Here is a 21,126-nt window from a genome sequence, read left to right as displayed (position 1 = left end):
CGTATCGCGTAGTGCCATCCCACATCCTACACCACCCGCATAAACACTGCGATCACTAGGGCTGGCTGGGGGAAAACATTCTATGTAGGCTAATCTTGTCAAGGCTGCTAGCGGCGATATATATTCTATGATCTGATGCGCTGCAATCGGTGCCATCCCTAGTCCGTACCCTCTTGAAGCATTGCAAGTTTGGTAGCTGTCGAGGCCGACCGTAACTTGACACGAAATTTGATGTTACCGCGTCATGTCGCGATAGTAGAAAAAGTACCCTGAGCCTGTATATTCCGTGAGCTGGTACTTAGGCACTACACTACAACAGCAGGCCCTCTAAAGGACAGTCGGCAGGGTCAGTTTAGTTTTCAGCCCACTCAGCGTATGCCAAGGGTGCACTTGGTTGCTGCTACGTGCCAGGGGGTGGGCGAGTGCATGGTCTCCTCGGGCCTCGAGCCAGCCAATTGTTGCACCAGGGACCGCGCGGGAGATGCACTACGACTGCTAGAAACTTTGATCAAATCGATCCCGAGATCTGTCTGATCGAACAAGTAAGGCCTAGGCAGGGCATCCGAAATGGCAGAGGCGCAGGGTCGTCGCCCATATGCATGGGGTGGAACTCGCGAATCATCATCCATTTCGTTGCCATCAAAAGGAGATCCACCTTGGAACAGGCTCCGGGACGCACCTTTCGCACCACTGCCACGAGTCCTGATCTCTGTCTTCGCTTGTTGGGATACGAGACGAGACCATTTACTGAACGCGTACAGAGTGTGTGATACTGCAGCATGCATCATGCTGCGCAAACTCCGCAGATGACATTGCTCCATTCATGGGTCGAAAGTTGGAGTCCATGGCCAGGACTACATAATTGCGACTGTCAAGTACTTGTGTTGCAGGTATGCAGTCCAGATAAAGTCCCATCAAGTGATCCCTTGAACAAAAAACCCCCATGTTACCAATCTCCTGGATGGACAGGTCATGAGTATTTCGTACTTTGGTGAAATGTGGCGACGAGATCTTCTGAATTGCTTTCGGGAGCATGGGGGGTTACGGGGCCGGGATCAATCATCGCCGCTGCAGGTTGGCTGGTACCGACCACGAGCAATTCGTGAAACCCCGCTCACCCCGACACTAGAGAAAAAAAAAGAATCAAGATCCAATGATCAACTAGCGACAAAAAGCAATGATTTGTGTAGCCTCGGTGTGACATGGCGAACTTGCCAGTCGTGAACAAGATCTGTACATTTGCTATGTACTATCTGCCTTGGGGAGCCTTTTTATTCTGTACTCTGTAGACATGCAGTAATGTTTGGGTTGTGCTTGTTTCTCCATGCTTTATTTAAGAATAATATTTTCAGTAGTGTGATGGACAGGTAGCCTGAAGGTACAGCTTACTCGAAGGTCGTTATGCTAACAACAGAACGCCAACGACCTACTACATTTATCAGCTAGGTACCTAGTGTCCACGGGTGCTGATGATATGATATATCCATGGATCTATGTATTCGCGGTACAAAAAGAGCAATGCAAAGAAACAACCATTGAATTTTGGGGAAGAAATCATGACGTGAGCTGCATTTGCTGCTGGCATACAGAATTTGTACTCATGCTATCAAACTGTCTGCCGTCGATAATAAATACCAAAGGTGTCTCTTGCTAAAGAAACACAGTTATAGCCATCAGACTGCAGCTGGGTACACTCAGAGCTCCGTTTAGTGGAGCTCGCACACTGTGATCTTCGCCTTCCACGCCACGCCGCGGCAAAGACGGGAACACACCCACACACCGTCATCAATTACCCATCGACTCCGAGTTTACATACCTTGGAATACTACTACCCATTACAGCCGCATGTATGTCAAAACTCGGATGTCTACGCTAGAATGACTGCCCCGGCCTCTGAATCGCCCCCTGCCAAGCGGCCACGCGTGGTGAGCGGACGATGCTACATAGCATGCATCAATTGTAAGCAGCGTTAATTAAAGGTGCTTACCACATTTCCTAGGTCGCAATCTCATCAGTTCCGCCAAGTTAGGTATCTGATGCTGATGAGCCCAGTAATATTTTCAAGGACAAACACCAAAGCTACAGAAACTATACCAGGACTAACGTTGCCAATGGGTGTCTAGCGCCGACGCATCGTCTTGGGAATGTCTCATTGAAGATCCTATCACGAGCCTTCATCGTCCCAAGACTACATTCGCTCCCTGGGAGGCCCGTATAGCATACATAAAAGGGCACCCACGGCCTCAAGTCACCCTCGACCATTTAGACGCGGTATCTCCTCCTCCACCTGGCACCCAGCACGATGATGGAATAGCCAATGGGGCGCGTAGCGTCGATGATGGCGCAGCAAATAGCGATATTAAGCAATAAGGTGGCCCTTCTCTGCCTTAAAACAGCTAGCGGCCGTAAGCCGCAATATCTCGGCTTATCTTCTGCCGTGCATTTCTCGGGCGTAGTCAATTCTACACTGGACTATCTCGGAACAGCGAAAAGCATGGTTCCGAATGCGGCAACGCGAGCGACGCGGGACATCGCAGCAGATATGTTACCGCTATCGATTTCCGCAGCCTAAAAGCGATAGGCAAGCTTTCCGAAGCAAATTTCAAAATATATACCCCGAATACATATTCTTATTATTAGATGGTGGATTATGGTTCCCATACACTGGGGTGTGCTTAAGCACACGGATTAACGCTATAAAGTCTAAATAAATATACGGGACCTTTCGGGGATTAGCCGGGGCTATTTAAATAAGCGTATATTTTATTAAAATTAAAAAGCGTAAAATATAAATTAATATATTATATAATTAATATTTATATTAAATTAATTTAAATTTTAATAAAAAAGTATTATTTTATGTTGCACGGATGTTAATACAGCATCGTATAGTGCATAAAATTAGCTTTATAACGCATATCATATCGTTATAACAGCTATAAAACCCATCGAGATATCGTTAAATAACGATATATGGGAAATCAGTGGAACTTACCCTGTACTGACCTACAGTTAGTACAGCACCACTTACAGCCACTGTTCACAGTGCTGTACAGTCAACAAGTCATTACAGTTGACTGTTGTGGCCACTATGGCCACTGGAACCCACTGGAATCCAGTGGAACGTTCCACTGGATCAAGCCCCACTAAGTGTGGCCAGTGCACCTGGCCACAGTGGTCCCAGGGTTACAGGGTAACCCACACCATAGAAATCCATAGATTTCGATGGTTTCTTCGATTATAAATCAACCTTATTACTAATTAACTTAATTATAAATCCAGTTTATTAGTAATATATTTTAGAATGTTCTTATTGGTTGATTTTATGGGTATAAAAGGTAGTTATTCCTCCGTAGTTAGTTATTCTTTCCTTAAGCTTTAATAAATCAGTTATACAGCCCTATAACTACCCTCCACGGCCTGATTCTACGAATTATATGAACGCTTCCCTGTGCCTAAGTTTATGATCCACCAATCATACCTTAGAACATTTTAATTAAAAATTAAAAATTTTAATGCCTTCGCCGAAATTACGAAAATAATAATTACGAAAAAAGCCGGAATCGGCTTAACGATATCGCTAAAAATAACCTCCGATTAAATTAATTAAAAATATACGTTTTAAATTTAAGCATAAATTACCGGATTAATTAATTACCTTAAAAATAAAATAATTTTAATTAAATTTTTAATTAAACCGGATATTAAAAAAATTAAATATATAAAAACCGCGGCTATTACCTTTAAAATTATAAATATAAGCGACGATCCGAGCATTTAAAATAAAAAAAATAAAAAATAAACGATTACGGATTTTATTAAAAAAAATTAAAAATTATTTAATTTTAATTATTATTAATTAAGGTGGTGCTTTCTTACTAGAGTTTAAATTAATTTAATATAAATGTTAATTGTGTAATATATTAATTTATATTTTGCGCCTTTTAGTTTTAATAAAATATACGCTTATTTAAGTGGCCCCGGCTAATCCCCGGGAGGTCCCGTATATTTATTTAAATTTTATGGCGTTAATCCGTGTGCTTAAGCACACCCTAGTGTATGGGAACCATAATCCATCATTTGACAATTATAATTATTATAAAATAAAAAAGGCTATATACGCTAAATAATATACGGCGATTAAAGAAATCACAAAATAAATAATAATAACGATTTTTTTAAACTTTTTTTTACGTATTATTTAATTAATAAGCTTTTATATAAATAATATAAAAATTTAAAGGCTCGCTATAATAAATTAGCTATAAATAATAAAAAAATAATAATAATAAAATATTTAAAAGCTTTTAAACTTTAAAAATATTAAAAAAGCTATTAATTAAATTAATAAATAAAAAATAATTATAGCGAAAGCTTAAATAAAAGAAATAATTAAAATATAAAATAATTCGGCTTAAGCTATAAATTTCTTAAATATAATTATTTTAATTATATTATAATAAGCCGCTTTTTATTAAATTTACAAAAAATAAAATATTTTAAATAAAAATTTAAAATATCGGGTAATAAGCAATAATTTCCGTAAAAGCTTAAATATTTAATAGCTATTCTAAAGTATAATTAGTGGATTATAAACTTAAGCATAAAAAAGCGTTTATACGATTCGAAGAATTAGGCCGTAAAAGTAATTATAAGGCTATATAACTAATTTATTAAAGCTTAAGGAAAAAATAACTAATTACAAAGGAATAACTACCTTTTATATTTATAAAATTAATTATAAAAGAATATTTTAGAATATATTATTAATAATTAGATTATAAGTTAAATTAATTAGTAATAAAATTAATTTATAATCGAAGAAACTATAAAAATCTATGGATTTTTATAATATGGGTCACCTTATAACCCTGGGATTATTATAGCTAAGTGTATTAGCCATATTTAATAAGGCTGGATTTAATGGAACGCTTTATTAAATTTAAATAGGTTTTAATGGCTATAATAGCCATAATAATTAATTATAATAATTTATTAATTATATAACACTATAAATAATAGCTATAAATGGTGCTCTATTAATTTATAATTAGTATAAGGTAAATTTTACAAATTTCCTATATATCGTTATTTAACGATATTTCGATAAATTTTATAGCTATTATAACGATATAATATACGTTATAAAGCTAATTTTATATATTATACGATGCTATATTAACATCCGTGTAACACTTTTTAAGCTTTTTAGGGTAAGCGTTAAAAATATTTAAATTAACGAATTTCTAAATTTTTTAAGCTATTACGTTAGCTCGAAAAATAATAAATTAATTTTATTAGCTCGCTTAATTTATAAGGCGCATTATAGCGAATAACGCCGTATTAAAATTATTATTTTTTATAATAAAGCGTAATAATTGTTAAATAGTGGGGTTTTTACCATTACATTATAAAAGATTAATTTTTAATTATTATGCGCTTATTAGCACTTATCTAACACACCTTTTTAGCTTGGACGTTTTTTACGGGCGAGCTAAAGAATTTAGTTTTAATTGCATTTTTGCTCCGTTACGCTATTGTTATTTTTTTAATTAAGTGGTCGACACTTAATTTAAATTTATAATTTTTACGCTTAAATTTTAATCGGCGGAGGTAGTAAGACTCTTAATTATTAAATGGTGGGGTTTTTACCATTATATTATAAAAGATTAGTTTTTAGTTATTATGCGCTTATTAGCATTTATCTAATAATAATAATAATTAAAATAATTAAGAAAAAAAAGTAATTAAAAAGATAATAATTTATAAAATTAATTAAATAAAAAATATTTAATCCGCATAATTAAGCACGAACCGGGCTTATAATTTTTATTTAAGCCGATATATAAAAAGGGAATAAAAAACGAAATAATCGAAAAAGCATTAAAAATTATTTTAATTAATCTCTTATTTATAAAAAAGAAGTGCTAAAAAGCGATTATATACACACGCAGGTGATTTGCGGTGGGTATTTACTACGTTAATACGACAATTAAACCAGTTTAAACTCCAATATCAAAGCACCACCTTGCTCAATATAAATGTTACGGCATTGCTGGAGAAATCCTGGCAATGCTTATCACAAACTTGGTGACGAAGAGGCTATGGAGATATTGACTGACGAATGTCTTATCGAACGCCTGCACCGGGGATAAGGTTGAGTGCTGTCCACTATTCCATTGCCATTGCGATGCGCGGGAGACCGGCGAGTCACTGGGGTACTTCGTATGCACTCTTCCGTCCACCGTTCTTTTACCAACTATTTTCCAACCTTGGCTCACAAACGAGGTAAAATTGCCGCATCAAGACCAATCAAAGTGTTCACTCCTAGCGATCTCACTTTTTCAAAGGAAAACCGACATGCCTTATCGACAACAGCCGTTTCTTCCGTTGAATTCAAGGCGCCCCCATTTATCTTTCCTCGGGCACCCGTCGGAAATAAATCCAACAAATAAGCTATGCCCTTTCACTAGGCCACTTTTCGGTAACCCGGATCTATCGTCGTCAGCTAAATATCGGGATACCCGGCTATTTCCATGCCCTCGATGCAGGCGAGCTCTCAGTCAGGGAGACTAAATGCTATTAATAGGGACACTTTTCCATCTTAGATCAAAACAGCATCTTAATTAGTCATTCCAAAAAGCAAGACTTTGCCTGCAGCCAACTCATTGTTTCACGCGTGCCGTATGTTCGGTATGGAGATCCTCGTACTAGTTTTGTGAGGCGTAGGTAGGCATAATTTTGTTGACGTCTGCAAATGCCGCATCGCTGCCTTTGAAATGCGAGTAGAAACTTTCGTCAGAGGGTTGCTTATCAAACATGATGACTTGGCGGTACCCTGTGAGCCAGATGAAGGACTGTGCTGAGACCAAATGCCAACCAACTATGACGGTGGACTGGTACTTGGTTGGAATACTGTTGCCAATGACCACTGACTGCTTAGCGCTTCGTTGCGGTGACGAACATCGGCAGTTATAGTAACTGTTGGGCAGGCCTCGTTTGTATGTGCCGTGCGAATTGACGCTAGTTATCTGGTGTTGTCCACAAGCATCAATAACGATGGTTCGGACAAACAGATATAGTTTACTCGGCCTCGACCAATCATCAGCCTCCAGATTCTAGAGTGTAACGCTCACTACTACGCACGTGCATTGATGATTCTGTCCGTCCGCCCTGTCAATGCATGAATCGGGTTAGAGAATTTTATTTTGGTGATTCTATAGCTCGGCTTCCCCCAAGAACTTCAAACTTGCCATGAACGATACTTCAAACGTGCTTCTTCCAAGATCTTTCGCACCACTCCCAGAACTCCTTGGCTTTGCCCTCCGAGCCAGCCTGCAGGACATCCGCTCGCGGTGGAGGTTTAATCCGCCCAAAGGGCCAAATGTACGCTCCATTAGTCCCTTTATTCACCTCAGGCGAGAAGCCCGAAAACAACATGGTATATGCACCATACTTGGCATCATACAGGAATAGACCACGTATAAGCGCCAACATAAACCACCCAAATATGTCATATATGGGAGTGCTGAGATTCCCGGGATTCTGGCAAACACTCACGATTCCGTCTTTCCCCCACCTCCTAGCCCCCTCCACAGCAAGAAACCAGTTCCCTGCCTTGGCCGCACCATAGTCTTGCATATCATGAGTCGTCGGTTTCTCAACACGTGCAAAGTCTACACCGCCTTGTGGCGCGTTCAACTGAATTTGTGCAGATCCAGTCCAGACGACGCGCACACTATCCTTTGGTGCTGTCCGGGCCGCGGCCCGGAGCAGTGGGAGAAGCTCATTCGTGAAGAGCAAGGGGGCTACACAATGCGAGCCCATGTGAGCCTCGATGCCTTGCTTTGACACGCTGCCAACGGGATAACCACCACCTGCATTATTCCAGATAATGTCAAGACGGCTCTCTTGAGCTGCAAATGCAGCTGCAGCGGCCTTGATGGACGTGAGGTCATCAAGGTCGAGATGCAATGGTTTCAAGGTGGCAGGTGTACTGGGAGAGGGCGAGACGGAGGTGATCTCATTGATAGCTGTTTGTATCTTTTGAGGGGAGCGACCGGCCACATAGATGGTAGCGCCGGTTGGATAAAGGAGCTTCACGAGCGCATAACCGATGCCTACGAATTGTTGGTCATTACACCGGCTCCGCTACAACATGCCCTCGGAAGCGTACCTGAATTCGCACCAGTTATGATAAACACCTTTCCCACCTGACTCCCTGCGCCGACATCCTTCTCGGTAAAAGTAGGTGCTGGTGGATAAAATTGCTGCCACAAGGTGTATAACGAAGACATGGTAGGTCAGGGTTGTCGCACGTGGACAAGCTGGCAAAGTACTAATGGCGGAGCTTCCCATTTAAATAAGAGAGAAAAACCTCCGCACTTTACAAAACGCCACCTGATATACCCATGTAACGAGGCACAAAAGATTATGCATCCATACCCACGAAAGCTAACATGGGTTTAATAGTACGATGAGATAAGGCTACCATCCTGTCAAAGTATCACATTGCATTCCCAGAGATTGAATCAAGAAATGCCGTGAAAGTAGAGATACTTTCAATAATCATATGATGATGTCGAAGCTTCCCACGACTGCGTATTTGACCACATATCAAGATAGGCGATTGACCTCATAGCACGGAAAGTCTAATGAATTAGGTTAGATGGGTTGCCAAAAGTTCTGCTGAGTCAGCTATACGAGCTATGCATCGATTATGTGGAGGAGAGCTGCCTGGCTCATCATCCCTTGGGTTCTTGGCCCTAAGGTCGGCCATTCGAACAATGTTAGGACTGTCCCACCTTGGTGCTTTGTAGGTCTTGGTTTTGTCAGCTTTTGGTCGATGAGGCTGAAGAAAAATCCTTCAAGGTCAGCCCAGGTTCTTTCTGCTCTGACATGCAGCTCAGTAGAGATTGTGGATAATAGCCGGATGCAACGGGTGTAAGTGGCGCAAAGTTACAGGGCATTATCTTGAAGCCAAGCGTTGTTAGTCATCTTAAAGGAAGCGAGAGTGCGAGTTAGATAATACCAGTCGGGATTAGTCAGAACTGCATAATGCTGACTTTTGATCCGACTGGTGCGTCGGGTTTAATTGTTGTGATGCTACATGTGTGCTCAATCGGTAATCTTGTATTTTAGCATACCCTGAGTACCCGGCAGCCGAGTTAAATTTGCTGAGTACATAATGTATAGGTGCGGTGATATACCATCCCAGTAGCCTGTCAAGAGAATGCTAAATGCTTGACGTGGTCTAATCAACACAGGCTTGGAACCCAGACTAGTCATCATGCACTCAACACTGCATGCCTAGTACGTACGTAGTTGCCATCAATAGCCTGGACTACTGGCAAGACTGCAGTACTCACAGGTGATGCAAGGGTTTTGCAGGATTTGGATCCTTAGATTGCCGTCAGGGTTGAGCATTCGATCTGGCGAATCGCACTTGGTGGATGCGAGCTCAGCTCATGGCATAAAGGATCCCGGAGCCGAGCTGATCCTCGTGTGCTACCGAACGGTTGACCGTGTGTGTGTAGGAATTACAGTGACTTGGGTATTAAGACCAGGTTCCTTACGTACTATACTGGGCATAAGGGCTACTAATACACCAAAACTGAGCAATCCCTATACCAGGCACAGATAATCAGTACCGGAAACTAGATCATTCGTCCTTGATCCATTGTCAAATCGAAAAACCTTCCGAATATGGTCAAGCGTGTGCTTACTGAATACATATCCGTTATGCGAGTTGCGTCAAGAAGGAATTTGACAGGGAGGGGTAAAGTACCGCTACGTGCTGTTCATCGCCTTGCCAAGCAGGCGGATGGATTCCGCTAATAATCCCTACCGCCATGTTTCACAAACTTGTAGGGATAAAATCTGACGACATGTCGTGTAACGTCAAATTCTTAGAATTGACAAGTTTATAAATGGGGGGCTCCGCGCTGCTGACTTTGAGTTCCAGAAGATTGCCTTTAGTGTAAAAAAACAAGTACTGTAAGCTTGGGCCCCATCTATTACCCCCACCGATCAGAACAGCCATGCGACAAGGGGAACCGACGACGGCACGCACCAGCTGTACCACATGCAAAGGTGAGTAAAAAGATCAGATTTTCACCAGAGAAGCAAGACAGTCCTTACCTCGGTCAGGTCATGGCATCGATTGTGATCGCGCCAAGCCAAAATGCGCAAACTGCTCAGTATCCAATCGGAAATGCCAATGGTATCATGTCCTGTCCTGGCCGCGAGCCAATGATTGCCGCCGTGCCGTCGTCTCTAAATCGCCATCAACCACCATGAAGGGGCGAATCTCTAATGAACGGTTTGTGCACACGTCACACTCGGACATGGAGTTGTATTACAGCTTGGCAAGCTCTGTGCCGGTGCAAAACATGTCTTTGCTAGACCTGCCAACGCTCTGGAACGCCTCAGGCGTGGAGGCTCTTGACTCAGACCTGTTTGAGTACTGTATGTTGGTATTCATCCCGCGTAGCTACCTACATATCGAAGAGCCTAAGTGGGGGACTCTGTGCTGACAGATTCATGTCTACCACCCGCAGTTTGCTGTGTAGCGTCCGGATCCCTGCCTACCTTTGGCCACGACGCCACCGCCCTGAGAAATATCCTGGTCCGAACTGCACTGGAAGGGGAAACGGCCTCGGCTGCGGCCGTGCTCCAGGCCCTGCTGGCGTTTTCTTCGCTGCATCGCTACGGCCTACAGCCCCAAGCCCTCGAACTCAAAATCACTGCGCTGGGGAGTTTGGCAAAAGGGTCTTTCACGCCCGGTCTTGGCACGAAAGAGACCATCGAGCATATTGCCGCGGGCATGCTGCTCTCCTCCTTTGAAGTCCACCAGTCATCCTGCACATCAGGCCATTGGACTGGATACCTCGGTGGAGTCAAGACCATCACTGACATGTCCTCTGTCAAAACACTTCTGCAATTTAGCTCTGATGTGGCCGTATTGCTAGACTGGGTCCACTACCACAATGTTCTCGCCCGTTTTTCACTATTATACTGGAATGGAGAAGAGACGTCAGAGTTCCCGTCGACTCCCACAAATCTCCTCTCTTCACAAGTGCGTACATGATAAAGGCTATGTCACTACGCAATGTGCTGGTCTAACGTTGAATATTTCAGGACTCCAGTCTGCCGCCGCCCATCTACTCCATGATGGATCTGCTGTCACAAATATGTGATTTATCCAACAGCGCAATCCCGACAGGAACGAGCGACGAAGTGGATAACTACAAGGGTTTCTTGAAAGTGTTGGATTGGAGAATCAGGAGCCTACCTATCAAGGGTGACAACGATGGTGAGATGCTACTAATGAAATTATACCAGCTCGCTCTGTTGTTATTCCTCAACCGAAGCTTCGAAGGTCTGATCGACCAACCAATCAGGATGCAGCAGCAAATCGGCCAAGCCTTCGCCATCTTGCCCAGACTAAGTTCCTGCAGACAGCAATTTCCCATATATGTCATTGGCTGTGAAGCGCGAACGGATGAGCAACGGGCCGCCGTCCTCGACTTGATAACTAAGACGGAGAAGATGAGCACATCCCGATCTTTCAATCATTGTAGGACACTATTACAGGCTGTCTGGACTCAGGATGACCTCGCGGAGTGGGATGATATTAGCTATCGCGCCAAGTTAACTTTAGTCATAAGTCGTTGTGCAGTTGCCCCTATCTTCGTATAAGAAGAACTTATACTGTCCTGGCCAGCGGACCCATTAGCCTGTTGAGGTGCTAGATCAAAACCACCATCACCGGTTGTATCTCTGCGTTTTCACTCAATTTGCTATGCTTCCATCAATTCTTTCAGCACATATCACGACTGGTAATTAATACAAACAGATTCGCACTTCAATACAACCAGACTTGATGCAGCCCGAAATGGTCAGGCAGACAAGCCTGATCACGCAACTAACTGGATGTGTTGGTGTCTGGTTATGGTGTTCCGACAATGCATACGCTCATCAGATCAACACGGATATTGCACAACGCTTAGCCTGTGATTATGTTGTAATCTGCTGCCAGCTAACACAAATGTCGGTTCCGAGAGAGCGGTTCCCACGCGAGAGCCCCGCAGTATGCCTTGTCAACACATGTTTTCCTGCAAGGGTAAATGCTTGTAATAGTTTTGATCATCCTGGCTGAACGGTTCATAAGGAGACAGTAGTAGGTGCGCAATTAAGATTAGGTGATAGTGGCGGAAGAAACATAAAGAAAAAGGCTCCGGTGGCTCAGGTGAGCCCGAGCCGAAGTCCGAGAGCGGCATGAGGTTCATGAGCTGTTCGTTTAGCATTCACTCATTTTCATACACAGCTTTTCCATGTATCGTGGATACACCATCGACAAGTCGTCTAAATTCACAATGGGCAGACCGAAGAACAATCCATCGCCCGGGAGGAAGCCGTCGTTCGCCCCCTGTGTTCTCCTTTTGTGCCCTACGCGCAGCCACGCGGCCCAGCCGGCAAAGGTGCCACATCCATGAAATTGCCGTTTCTAAGAGTAGGAGCTGACACTGCATTATATAGGCTCACGTAATCTCGCCCTAGCTTACTTTTCTAATACACTGCAAGCTAATAGTTCAAGACATCTCCCAGGTTTGAATCCTCATAACAAATGTGTGAAATGCTACATGTGCGGCTATTTGTGCGGAGGCTTGAATAGGTGTGTAAACCCCCTGTCTAGAGATTGACAAGGGCGCAGAACCGCTTCCGTATACTCGGATCCACGGGCGCGGAACACACTCAGGGGGACATTTTAGTCCTGTTTAAAATAGGATTCACCAGGCTGTTTAATGAGTCAACACTAAGGGGAACGTGGTCTAGCAGCCAATGAGATGAAGACGTTGTTACAGGCCACTTGCAGCAACCACGCGTCCCCCCTGTCAGCATAGTCTGAAATCTCGCATGCTCTCACGTTGGTATTGATGGTCTCATTGGTAATCTTGCACTGAGGCTGAGGCCAATCAGGCTTGTAGGCCGCTGCAGAAACTAAGATTCAGCCCCAGCCCCATTTTGAACAGTCTCGCCTGAATAACGTTGAGCTGACAGGGCAGTGGCTCGGAAAACATCCAATCCACCACCAACGGTCGTGTTTGGAGGTGCCTTCGGGAGGAACAAGTGGCTTGCAAAGGATTCAGCTCATGATCAACTACTTTGTATGGATATGCTGAGTCGAGGAACAGTGGCTTGCAGAGGATTTTAGGACCATGGAAATCATCCAAGCAAGTAGAAAGGATCCAAGCACGTGGAAAACATTTGAGGCTCTGGGAAAGCTTCTGGTAGTGACAATGAAGGCTATAAGAGGAGACGGTATGCCAGTAATGCCTCAGGAGAAGAAGCATCTCATCCAAGGTTTCACTATCGTGGTTATAGTACACTAGAAGCTAGCAGCAATGGTCTCTCTCAAGGCTTGTGTCGTAGCCTATGGCTTCACGCTCCTGCCGGCTCTCGTGAGCGGCTCTCCTCTCGTGCCTCGTTATTTCCAGAAGCACTTGGTCTCGCGGTGCAACATATCCGCCATCACAGTCCAGTCTGAGCTCGGCCCGCAGCTTTCCAACACTTCCCTGATTTTCGGACCTGATAACGTCCTGTTCCCCAACGCGACTGAGAGATGGAATACTCTGGATACGCCTGATGTTCAGCTCGTTGTGCAGCCAGCAGCCGAGTCTGACATCTCAAAAATCGTGAGTTGTTCATAGGGAGGTCCTTAGGGATTTGATGACAGTGTCGCTGACTCCCGTCGCCATAGGTCAAGTACTGCAACGACAATAGCATCGAGTTTCTCGTGAGGAACCGTGGCCACGGAACAACAACTTCCTTGTCAGCCTTTTCGGGAATAGAGATCAATGTGGAACTGCTTCAGGGTATTACTATTCAGCCAGATGGGGAAACCGCTATCTTCCAGGCCGGAACATATGGTGCTGAGGTTATCAACACACTTTGGGACCAGGGTTACGTCACAAGTAAGTGTTCTGTCTGTATTTGGATCATTCGTCGCTGATATTGAATCTTCTAGCCACTGGATCTACGGCATGTGTTGGTTTGACTGGTCCATCACTAGGTGGTGGTCACTCGCGCTACGAGGGTCTCTACGGTCTAGTCATGGACAATATCGTACACTACAACATCGTCCTCGCAAACGGCACGGAGATTGGTGTCAATGAAACGAGCCACCCGGATCTTATGTGGGCCCTGAAGGGAGCTGGCCACAACTTTGCCATTGTTACCAGTCTTGAGAAGAAGATCTATCCTGGAGAGAACTGGCACCAGCACACCTATACCTGGACACAGGATAAGCTGGAGACTGTCTTTGAGGCTCTGAACACGTTCCACAAGAGCTACAATGGTACTACTCCTCCTAAGATGGGTGTCAACTACGGAGCCATCATCATGAACACATCCTACAGTACAACTGAGGCCGTCATGGAGTGGGGCTTCCAGTACGCCGGCCCTGGCGATGAGGCGGAAGCGCTCCTCGCACCCTTCAATGCCATCGGTGCTATTGCTGAAGATCAGTTTGATGCTTCGTACCCCACCATTGCTGGTACCACCAGCGAGACTTGCGGCTCCGCCAAGCGCGCCATCTCCAGCGCCATGACACTCGACTACAATATCACAACGGAACGTGCGCTATACGATCACTTCGTAGCCAAGGTGGCTGAATACCCCGACCTTGCTGCTACCGCCTACCTCTGGCACGAAGGCTACTCAACTGAGGGATACCAGATTATCCCCGAGGACTCCACCGCTTACCCTCACCGAGAGGAGAACCATCTAATGTAAGTTGTCACTTATCAGTGCCATGGGCCCGTGATGTTGTATCAGGTAATCAGGTAGACTAACATGCATCCCTATAGGGTCTTTTTCACCGAAGTTCCCGAGGACTCCGATCTGCTCGAACCGGCACTTGATTGGGCCAAGGAAGCAATGGATCTCTGGAACGGTGGCCAGCCCGATCGCCTGCCAAGCACATACGTGAACTACGCCCAGGGTGCTGATTACGAAACACTCGAGTCTGTCTATGGCTACGAATCATGGCGCTTGGAGAGACTGCGCTCACTCAAGGCTGAATACGATCCGGAGAACCGCTTCCGCTACTTTGTTCCTATCATTTCTGATGAAGCCTAGATTCGAACCCTTGTAAACTTTTTCATTTCGTGGGTACATGTACCTCTCTTGTAAAGACATTCATTCCATAGACATTCTCAGAGTTCAGCACTTATTAAAATTTCAAAGTTTTTATAGAAACATTCATAGAAATACTATAGCATTTCAGGTTGCATTCATGTTTTGTCATTTGAACGATGAATAAGTTTAGCCACTGACTAACATGAAATGCTTGTCACGGTGCACACCCCCAGGACCCCTTGATGGGAGATTTGCCAACATTGAAGCCGCCTGGACTTTGCCGCATGTACACTGTGCGTTATGTGTATTTATACATATGTATGTAAGCTGCCGATCCATCAGTTATGGCATCGGGGATTTATGATGGGGGTGTGGGGGTGCTGGGCCGTCACAATGCTTAAACAAGTATCTTTTAGACAAGGGTCGTTCATACCATTAATACCGATTGCGAACACTTGAGGCTGAAGCTTCTTGTCACCGCTTCGCTTCTCTATCAAAAAATCTATTGGCATCACAGGCGATCCGTTGCAAAGTACTGGTTCTCGGTGCCATTCTCCCCTGAACGCTCACCTGGCTGGCGACTGGAAATGTTGGCGCTGGATAAAACAGCGGTATGCACGGAATTCCTTTGCGCCCGGCAGCGATCCTACATTGGGTAAGCATTAAAAGACACATCTGCGTCGGTCCGAACATCTCCTAAGCCAACAATGACAGGATCTTTCTTCCAGGCTTCGGGTTCAGCATCCGGCAGACCAGGGTTGGCAGGTTTCCGCCCTATAAATGGCACCGATTTGACATGCAGGTCAGATCGGAGACCAATTCCAGGGCAAGTGGGTCGCCAGCGCTAGCGCTTACACTAGGCTAGGGCACCCTCAAAAGAATGCAAGTACCATATGTATTATGGACATAATATACCTAGCTCACTTTTTAACGGATAAAAGCATAATGTACAGTGCCTTCTACATTTTCGGTTATTCAGGTGACGGATAGGAGAATCCTTGGTAGGTAGTATTTTCTCGAAACCATCGGATTCCGACAATCCTTTGATATTGATACACAAAGTCATTCTATTGTACCAAACTCGATTTTAGCTTTTTGTTGAGTGGCAATGGACTCCTTGCTTCTTGTGCAAATGTGCTTGCTCTGAAAAAGTACCAGCCCACAATCATTTTTACGCCTCATTCCATAATCATGTTTTATGACATCATGCTCGGCGTTTTTGAAAGCTGTTGGTGGTAGCCACGCTTATTCTGTTTCTACGAAAGCATGCAGATCAGAAAGCTTACATAGGCGGCCAGATATCGGGTCGAAAGTGCGGAGCATATACCCTTGTCGTTGCGCTGCATACTTGTATATTGCTACTTGTCATAGACCCCACCCTATTGTATTTTCCTAGGCTTGACACCACAGTTGCTGTATAAAGAGACTTTGGTTCCAGCCTTGCTGTCAGCGAGTTAGTTACCAAGTACCGAAGAACTTTACCCTTATTAAAAATAAAAATAAAATGACCGAAACCGTCCTCGTCATCGGTGCAACGGGCCACATTGGCGTCTCAGCCGTCATTGGTGCCCTGCGTACCAAGCGCAACGTCCTGGCCGTCGTGCGCAATGCGGCCGCAGTCGATAAGCTGTTCCGCCTCGCCGGGACCCGCGACGGCATCACGACCGTAGAGGCCGACATCACGTCCGAGCATGGCTTACAGAGTGTCGTCGACAAGGTCAAAAATGGCGAGCTGCCGGCGTTTCAGCACGTGTATTCCGCGGGTGAGTAACTCGAGCTTGGTCGATGATCGAGGCGCTGACATGACAAACTCTAGTCGGTGGAGTAAAGACTACCACGCCACTGAAGGATCTCAGCATTGAGGACTTCCGCGCGAACATGTCCATCAATTTTGATACGAATTTCTGTAAGTCTTCCCTGTTTTCTTCTTCGATCCGCTGCAGCCGCTGAACCGGATAGTCGCGTACCGCGCCACGATTGGCTACTTGCTCTCTCAGTCCAACCCAACGACCTACACGGTCATCACGGGCGCGATAGGCGATGTAGGCATTTGGCCAGGTCCTGCCATGTCACAGGGTGCGCTCTACTCGCTGGGAATTTCGGCAGAGCTAGAGAATCGCGACACCAACGTCCGTTTCAACGAGATGTACTTGGCCTTCCCCGTCATGGTCGATGAGGAGGCTGTCAAGGAGGAGGCTGCCAAGATGGGCGTCGTCAAGGCCAGCGACTTTGCGCGCTCTTATGAGAACCTGTTAGCCAAGGACGAGATCAAGGGCTCAAGAATCTTCATTTTTACTCCGGGAGATATTGACACGCTCAGGTGGGAGAGTAAGGCGTTCAAGGGTCCTCCGTCGTAGAGTGATATCCCCAAGCGCTATCAGTTTATGTCAGTGTGTATGGTGAAAACCATGTATTGAGCCAATTGCAGGAGTGGTCTACGTGAGATGGCACAGGGTCAAGCCGATATCATATAGGGACCTTATCCTCACTACGGACACGTAAAATCAAGTACAACTTGTTTCAACTCACGGTCTTAGGTCATCATATAATTCTGATCTGACTCACAAAGAGCAGTATGCATCATGCACGAAATGATAAAGAATGCATTACGCCCGAGTAAGAATTGTAAGCATATCCTTGGTTTAGAAAGTCAACTGACAACAACACGCTGTAATATGCTTAAGCAAACTTCAATCTCAATATGATGATTTTTTGGTTCTCAGGGACCCTTTGCTTCAATTTGAGAAAGGTTGCTACACATACATTTCTTCCTAGAGACGTACTCGGTTCAGACAAGTACACTCCGGTATCCAAGCCCGTTTATGGAGACCATAACATACGGAAGTGTCAAAACAAATGTATCACGACAACAGTTCATGTCCCTGCATGGTTGTAACGCACTGTAATAAGTTCAAAAGGGGTATGAATAATTTCCATGCACTGTACACCTAGCAGCCTACTATCTTGTGATATCCCTGTGGAAGGTACCGCGAACGTAAGCTACTCCAGAAAACATGGTAGAAGGAGACCTTGGCTTTGCCTGCGGATGATGAACACTGCTACTGCCTTCTCCAACTTGGCCGACTATGTCACTGACTCCTCGCTCTGCGTGAATGTATTTGAGCTGAATTCACCCTCAGCGGCTATCACGAAGTCTGGGCCCCAGTCCGACTCGTTCTCGGATGATTCGATAGCGCTATACATGAGAACTTGGGGATTTCAGGGGGGCCCTTCTTACGTCATCCATATTCTTTTCGATGTAATGTGACGCAAGCTGTTTCAATGGGGTTGAAGGTCTAAGATTGGGCGAATCACCAAAAATGGTCAAGCCTTATTTGTGCACCGTGAAACCAGCATCAATCATATAACATCCGAATCGTGCATACGCAAAGGCTCATCAGGGAGGACCCTGACGTTGTAATTAATGCACTGAGTACATATGAGAGCCATTAAGCACCGCCAAATGAAGAAGAAACATTCAAGCGTGCATATTATTTTCATATGCTTCAATTTAACGTCAATCTACTAATACGTTGTCTATAACAAGTGACTAGAAGCTTCATTTATTTTTGGTACACTCGGGGTAGAAAGCTTTGTACCTGTGGTCACAAAGGGTTAGCTTGCTCGGGCCTACACATGAGGAAGTGCCACGCAGTCATGGACGAAACTAGGTGCTTACCCTAAGAATTCCCGTGCAATCCAGGCAAGCCCATTGTGTACCCAAATGAGCAGCCAAAGAGGCATCCAGTTCAGGAACGGCGGGCACAAGATTGATGATGCTTCGTGGAAAAACAAAATGAGCTGGAAAGGTGAGGGCTGGAGGCCCTCGGAATCGCAATCGGCGAGGTAACCCGCAAGGTTGCGCAGGAAGTTCAGATCAAGTATGTGGTCATGATCCTTGCATGGATCTGCCCAGGCAGTAAAGACGAGATCTTCTGTAGAGGACGGATGCGGCCAGAATCGATGGCTTCAGTTCCGGGGCAGCTTTTAGTCAGCCACAGTAATTCCCTGAGCAAATAGGATGGATGAGTTGACAAATTCACACTTACCGAGTGCCGCGCGGTATGTGGAGGACTGGATCATTCTTGGTAATTGCGACTTCTACACCGTCCTTTACTGCACCCAGTACACCCTGCTCGACTTTGAAGTATTCGTCTTGTTGAAGATGTAAATGTCTGTCATACCAGCCAATCAGATTCATCCGGTACCTGTCATGGTCTAGTCTTTCTCACTTACAGTGGTGGCCCAGTAAGTCCAGCTCTAACATTTGGGTTCTCTCTGAAATGAGTCTCTCTGACGTACCAATTACCGTCAGGCTTCGATAGTGGCTCATACAACGCTGCATTCTCAGAGGTGTAAAAGGCCACTTGGGAAGTGTTCTTGGTGCGCTTCTGCGGTCGCGGCGAGAGCCACTGTTGCCACGCCCACACCATTGTGAAATTGATTGACTAGAGGGGAGAATTCTACAGGGTGTAGAGCCTCCTGACTATATGGCTGAGATAATTCTTGCTGTGTGAGTATTTATGTATATTTTTGCCCTGTCCCCTAAGACCGCACTTGTACTTAGCCAGTTGATTAGGAATGGTCTGAGAATCGACTGATTTTTGATAAAGACTCAGACCCTGTATCCAGGGTCCTTTTCGATAGTTGTATACAGTACCATGCAACATGGTTACATTCGGCTGGCTTCCTTGAACGAACCCCATCTGTCCTCGTCACCCTGGATCAAATTGTGGCGGTGGGAATTGACCTGCATCCTTCTAGTGCGTCAGCCAACACGGAACGGGCTTCCTCAATTCAGCTAAAGAATGAGTAAGCAAGTTATCTGACATAAATGCATGCGGGTGGCGTGAAAACGCGGGTGAGGATTCCACATATACAGGGTTCGATGTTCCGAAAATCGAATCCCGAATAGAAGTACCGATTATCCGAGAATCGCCGCAGTCCCTGACGCGTACCTTGGTCTTTTATCAAATCCTGGGGGATTTTACACAAGAAAGCCATGACCGTAATTCCATGCAGGTGAGATCGGGAAAGCGCCGTGGGGAAACACAGAGTATTGCCTCTGAGTGGCCTGGGCGGGGGAAAAACAGGTTTGGTGCCGATATACTATGTAAGTCAGACCGCCCCACCTATACACGCCATCCTTTCTAGGCACCTATAGCCCATCGCTATCAAGAATGCTGAGATTATTGGTCATTTGTATACAAGCAATGTATCTGGTATATGGATTACTCGGTTTTAGGTTCAATCCATTCTATTTCCAGTACAATACGTAAGCTACCATAGCGGCAGAGTGAAGGGACAGATTATGATTCAATGTTGTCTGCCATACAGTGATTGTGGGGCATGATATCGGAGGCAGTGTCTGCCTGATATCAACTGGAATTACGAGAGTTCTCCCGGTGATCCAAACCCGTAGACCGTAAAATGTGACATGACGGCGTGGCTGTAAATTCGAAAATTCTGGCATTCCACTTTTGTCTCATGACCTGTGTCTAGTTGATGCTATTGTGAATTTGAAAAATGAAATCCAAAGCGAAATACGAGTCACACTGCATTTTGCCAAATTTGGGGATCCCCGAAAGATACGTACTTTTCCTTTTATTGCAGTGCCACCAAATTGGCCAATCAAAGCCCTTCGTTTCAACAATGATGGTACCCCCACCACGAATATTGTGTGGGAGCACAATCGTCGTGTCACGAAGCACTCATTTGGCACAACCGTTGTGTGGAAAATAATCATTTTTCTTAAAGCCACTGTTCCACGCTACGGTTGTCTTAGTAGTACCTAAGTCACTTTACACACAATTAATACCTAGTAAAAACCAAATCAAGCCACATCCCCTAGGATCGCAGTCAGGTTTAATGAATCAATCAATAAAAAGAAGGGATTTTCAAGGATATGTTTCTCAAGTAAAGATTTGATAAGGGAACGCATAGCCAATTGTATTGAAAGTTCATGTGTAAACTAGATGACTCTTT

General features: G+C 44.7%; 5 protein-coding genes across 5 annotated transcripts; 3 read left to right on the top strand and 2 right to left on the bottom strand.

The window, feature by feature from the left end:
* Nucleotides 1–7,266: 7,266 nt before the first annotated feature.
* On the bottom strand, nt 7,267–8,297 carry PFICI_04047 (uncharacterized protein; the record flags this gene model as incomplete). The annotated part of the gene is made up of 2 exons (XM_007832628.1): nt 7,267–8,120; nt 8,177–8,297. The coding sequence occupies 2 exons, from the start codon at nt 8,295–8,297 to the stop codon at nt 7,267–7,269; spliced, it is 975 nt and encodes a 324-aa protein (XP_007830819.1).
* Nucleotides 8,298–10,295: 1,998 nt separating this feature from the next.
* Nucleotides 10,296–11,700, top strand: PFICI_04046 (uncharacterized protein; the record flags this gene model as incomplete). The annotated part of the gene is made up of 3 exons (XM_007832627.1): nt 10,296–10,467; nt 10,560–11,077; nt 11,140–11,700. 3 exons carry the CDS (start codon nt 10,296–10,298, stop codon nt 11,698–11,700), a joined length of 1,251 nt encoding a protein of 416 aa, XP_007830818.1.
* Nucleotides 11,701–13,406: 1,706 nt separating this feature from the next.
* Nucleotides 13,407–15,141, top strand: PFICI_04045 (uncharacterized protein; the record flags this gene model as incomplete). The annotated part of the gene is made up of 4 exons (XM_007832626.1): nt 13,407–13,697; nt 13,763–13,976; nt 14,030–14,792; nt 14,871–15,141. The coding sequence occupies 4 exons, from the start codon at nt 13,407–13,409 to the stop codon at nt 15,139–15,141; spliced, it is 1,539 nt and encodes a 512-aa protein (XP_007830817.1).
* A 1,504-nt stretch (nt 15,142–16,645) lies between these two features.
* Nucleotides 16,646–17,498, top strand: PFICI_04044 (uncharacterized protein; the record flags this gene model as incomplete). The annotated part of the gene is made up of 3 exons (XM_007832625.1): nt 16,646–16,904; nt 16,958–17,047; nt 17,101–17,498. The coding sequence occupies 3 exons, from the start codon at nt 16,646–16,648 to the stop codon at nt 17,496–17,498; spliced, it is 747 nt and encodes a 248-aa protein (XP_007830816.1).
* Nucleotides 17,499–18,746: 1,248 nt separating this feature from the next.
* Nucleotides 18,747–19,574, bottom strand: PFICI_04043 (uncharacterized protein; the record flags this gene model as incomplete). The annotated part of the gene is made up of 4 exons (XM_007832624.1): nt 18,747–18,771; nt 18,821–19,108; nt 19,191–19,316; nt 19,378–19,574. 4 exons carry the CDS (start codon nt 19,572–19,574, stop codon nt 18,747–18,749), a joined length of 636 nt encoding a protein of 211 aa, XP_007830815.1.
* Nucleotides 19,575–21,126: the final 1,552 nt, after the last annotated feature.

This window comes from Pestalotiopsis fici (genome assembly GCF_000516985.1).
Source record: "Pestalotiopsis fici W106-1 unplaced genomic scaffold PFICI_Scf_2, whole genome shotgun sequence".
Classification (NCBI taxonomy): Eukaryota; Fungi; Ascomycota; class Sordariomycetes; order Amphisphaeriales; family Sporocadaceae; genus Pestalotiopsis; species Pestalotiopsis fici.
Note: the sequence above shows the minus strand (reverse complement) of the source record. Positions and strands in the feature narration are given on the sequence as shown.